We start from the raw sequence: 4,434 nt of genomic DNA, 5'->3' as shown, positions 1-4,434 counted from the left end.
AAAATATCAGCCCTGGCCCACGTTTTATCTATTTTGGTCAGTTCGGCGCGCTCCAGGTAAATACGTCACACGCGACATATTATTTCAGCCTCGCTTTAGTGCCTATCATCCGCCATCCATATAAACAATCGAAGCGAGAGACCGCATGCTTTTTTTGTAAACAAGAATGAGATATTGTTCAGTTGGTGTTAGGAAAGAAAACAAATAATTATTTAATTATTTTATAGAAATTAGTTCCAAATAAGAATTTTTTGTCAAAATTTTAGTTGATTTTTAATCGGACAGTACCTTTAAAGACAAATTTTCTATAAGTAATAACAACGTTATGAAAAAAAAACTTGACTAAAAACAAATAAAATGGCGAAGTTCTAGCTTATGTTATAACGACTCAGAAAACAAATAAGATTCCATTTTAGTTCAAGATTATTTAGAAAAATAATTTCCCCCGCTGTCCCCCCGCTTCGCAACCCTTTATATTATTGATGTCCTTATTATTTATATGCTGTATATTGTAACTACTATTGTGGACGACAATTGTGGTAATTTTACTAAAAATATTTTTAGTAAAATAACCACAATTGGAAATGACAGGCCTTCCAACAAAATAAGATAAAAAAAAGAATAATATGAAATAAAAAATTAGAAAAACAAGGGTAGAACAACCAATGACGTTAGAAAGAGAGAAATAAACTCTGGGGTGTATGGGGTTAGATAGCGGACAAATTCAATATGTCAAATTGATAAGTCAATTTGTCCAATTGACATTCGATTCATCAAATTAAAATGTCTATTCCCATATAATCAGTCGTCAAATTGGAAGTTGAGATAACAAATCTAGACTGCTTTTGAGACATTTCGAAGAATTATAAAGTCGTCAACTTAAACTATCAATAGAATTCTTTGACTCTCAAAGTCACGTGTAACTTTCAGCCAAGGTCAGTCTTGATAATCTGACTTCACAGCCTACTACGTATTCTGGTCTGTGGTTTGTACGTGCTCTCCTAAACCTCCACCTTTGTGTTTAAAGTTAGTAAAATGGCGGAAGCGGGAAAGGCCACAACAAACCAAAACGCAAGTTGCTTAGATTTCATTGAAGACTCTCTTGCATTACTGCAGAGAGCAAGAGAGCAGGAACAATTAAGATCCCAGGAAAAAACGAACGATTCTTCCTCGCCTACTAGTAATATAAACACGGAAAATGGAGCAAAAGATTGGGCCCACTCAGCAGGGCAGGATTTTTTGAAGGCCTTTCCAAACAGAGCAAACCCAAATTCTGGAAGAGTATTGCAAACATACATGCCTAATGTTAATAGAACTTCTGGGAACACATCATCAAGAAGTGCACGAAACTATGTACCGTATACAAAGAGCCGACCGTTGAGATTTCCACAAACTTGGACACACGACTTTATATGTCTGAGTAAAAGGAATGATGAATACACTCCTACACAAACAGAGCTTGGTACTCTGCGTATGGCAGGGCTTGGAAAAAAGAAAATTGTTTTTAAAAACAAATATGGTGATCATCAACACATTCAGGAAACATTGGAAGGTTATTTTCCAAGGTAAGTTTTACATATTTTGTGCAGGGGATCCCATAATAACCAATAAGTGGTGGCATGCAAGGAAGATAAAATAAAATGAAGGGACATTTTAAAAAAGAAAACGAAATTACGAAAAAGTAATAAACTGCTGAGCATAACAAACAATTGGCTAAGAAAAGGGTTGGATAAGAATAGCTAAAAAGGCTCTTACTATGCTAGAAAAATTAAGACTAAATATGAACATAGCTAGGTACGTAAACATATTTTATTTGCTGAAAAATTATAGAAGAATTCAAACCCTCAAAATATCAATAATTCTTGCATTGTATATGTATAGGTTGAAGTGTCAAGACGGAGCGTTTCTATTTGCTAAAGCTGACTCAGGTGGTTGTGGGCTTCGAAAATTATGCAAAATTGTATGTCCTACAGTTGGCTATGACGTTCAATATTTAAAAGGAGAAGTTCGGTCATCATGTGTTTACATTATCCCACTGAACACTGATATTGATGTCACGCCAGTTACCATCAATGATTTGTCAACAGAACCCTGTAATATTGTAAAATGCAAGTGCTCACATTGTGGCGTAATTGTGCCTTTAACAGAATTTGAAAACCATAAAGAACAATGTATGTCAGAGGATGTGGCTGGGATATCAAGTACTAGCAATGCTGATTCTGATATTGCAGGTTAGTTAGTGTTGTGTATTGTTTTCTTTTGCCTCTGTTAATCATGACAAAACCACCCCCATAAAGAGGAAACAAGCGAAACATCTATGTATTTTCATTCGTGTTATTGATTCTTCTTTTTATTCATTTATTTTTATTCATAATAGAAGTAGACATTTCAGGAGATCCCTGAAATATGTTTTTTATCTTCAATAGGTCATGGAAATGATCATGTCCATCGTGACCAAGCAATTCTTCTTAAATTGATGAGCATATTCCCAGATGAAAAATTTTCTGTTCTCCAGGAGGAAGCCAAAAATAAAACAATAGAGGAAGCAGTCGACTCTGTGCTACGTGTAGTATCACCAGACATTGAATGTACAAAGACAGTTAGTATGAAGCAACGTTCTTCAGATTGTGCTACCAGTTCTAAGTCACCAGGAAATGAAACAAAGTGTTTTGAAAGAATAAACAACCTTATCAAAGCTTTTAAATGTCAAGTCAATCCAGAAGTAGAACTTCTTTATGTCGACAGAGAAGAGTTGTGGCGAACTGCATTATCTTTTTATAAGAAAGCGATAAAACGACCAAGTGTTTTAAAAAAACAGTTTGAGGTATAATACTTATATATATACCTAATTACTTTAATACTGTTATATACTATTCGAATTTCAATTTCATGTGAATCTATTTTTCACTATTTTTCTTTACAGGTCCAATTTACAAGTGCAACTGGTGAAGGTAACAGTTGTGATGCAGGGGCTATTAGAATTGAATTTTTTGAATTACTCTTTAAAGAATTTCAGAACCGTTCATTGGAAGGTGAAGTTCCACTGATGGTCCCAAGACGTTCAGACAGCATTACTTACCTTATCCTTGGGATGGCGATTGGACATTCAGTTCTTCATGGGGGTCCAGGCTTTCACTGTTTTCAGCCATGGGTTTATGACTTAATTGTTGGAATGGATTTTGACCAGATCATTAACCAAATAAATATTGAAGATATCCCATGGCATGCTGGCTCAACAGGATTATTAGATTTTGTGAATGCTTTGGACAATGTAACATCACAGAAAGAGCTTGATGAAATTGTAGATAAATATATCTTGATATTAAATTTTTTAAGATGGGACCAAAGTGTTGCAGTAACTACAGCTAATAGACATTCGCTAATCAGTGAGCTGTTAATGGACAAACTTATTCGTAAAAGGCAGAGTCAAATCAAATCAATTCAAGAAGGATTAGATCTTACTGGATTCCTAGCTTTTATCAAGGCTAATGTGTCTAGGTGTCGACAAATTTTTGTGTATTCTAAGAACAGTGGACTTACTCCAATGGAGTTCCTACAACTTGTAAAAACCGACAACAACGATGATTATGAGAAGAAACAAGCATTTGATTTTTTTTCGAAAATTATTACTGATAGTTCAGAGAAATACATATCAGCTGTTCTAAAGTTTATCACAGGCCATTCACTTGTACCACCGTGGGGTTTGGGTTCCCCCATCACAGTTAAGTATTTAGATGATGATGATGCTCATATATATCCGAAGACCATGTCTTGTTTCAATATACTGTACCTGCCAACTGTACACACAACTCAACAAAAATTTGGAGAACACTTTGAGAAAGCCATTGCTATTGAAGGTGTAGGTTTTAGTGACAATAAATAGATTTGACATTGGTTTTAGTTGCTGACTGTTTTGTTATTTGAAGTGACTTTTATATTTTTGCTAAAGTTGCTTTTAAAGTTCCTCTTCTACAAAACTTGTTACACAAATTACATGTATACTCAGGCTGCAGAATGTTCTTCCCACAATAATTTCTTACCTTCAGGTACAATTTATGTTGCTTTTTGAAATTTTGCATAAATAAACATTCAATGAGAGAAATTATTAAAAAAATCATCAAGACAGCGTTTTATCACATTTAAAAAGAGCATACAGTTTCCTTGTGAGTTCTTAGAAGCAAAAGAGTTATTAACGCGCAGAAATAACATCATTTCCATGTAGGTGGATATATATTTTATGAAATGGTAATTTTTTACGTTATGTTATGCATTATAAGCTTGAAACAAATGTCTTTTTTATATTTTTTCCGTGTGACGAAGATTGAAATTTTTAACTTTGTCCTCTTTGGTTGATCAATGTCTGAACATAGGCTAGCACTTCAACATAGATATCAACACCAAAGCTGTCTGAATTCTTATAAATGTCAATTTCAC

General features: G+C 34.2%; 1 protein-coding gene across 1 annotated transcript; it reads left to right on the top strand.

The window, feature by feature from the left end:
• The first annotated feature begins 664 nt into the window (after nucleotides 1-664).
• On the top strand, nucleotides 665-3,892 carry LOC130613723 (uncharacterized). The gene is made up of 4 exons (XM_057435058.1): nucleotides 665-1,565; nucleotides 1,882-2,231; nucleotides 2,427-2,824; nucleotides 2,924-3,892. The coding sequence occupies exons 1-4, from the start codon at nucleotides 1,036-1,038 to the stop codon at nucleotides 3,881-3,883; spliced, it is 2,238 nt and encodes a 745-aa protein (XP_057291041.1). The 5' UTR covers nucleotides 665-1,035; the 3' UTR covers nucleotides 3,884-3,892.
• The last annotated feature ends 542 nt before the right edge of the window (nucleotides 3,893-4,434 follow it).

The sequence above is a fragment of the Hydractinia symbiolongicarpus genome, chromosome 11, assembly GCF_029227915.1.
Source record: "Hydractinia symbiolongicarpus strain clone_291-10 chromosome 11, HSymV2.1, whole genome shotgun sequence".
Classification (NCBI taxonomy): Eukaryota; Metazoa; Cnidaria; class Hydrozoa; order Anthoathecata; family Hydractiniidae; genus Hydractinia; species Hydractinia symbiolongicarpus.
Note: the sequence above shows the minus strand (reverse complement) of the source record. Positions and strands in the feature narration are given on the sequence as shown.

Coding starts and splice junctions, on each gene's coding strand:
- LOC130613723 (XM_057435058.1), top strand. CDS start 1,036: ATGGCGGAAGCGGGAAAGGCCACAACAAACCAAAACGCAAGTTGCTTA. Junction 2,232..2,426: donor TGCTGATTCTGATATTGCAG/GTTAGTTAGTGT, acceptor TATCTTCAATAG/GTCATGGAAATGATCATGTC. Junction 2,825..2,923: donor TTTTAAAAAAACAGTTTGAG/GTATAATACTTA, acceptor TTTTCTTTACAG/GTCCAATTTACAAGTGCAAC.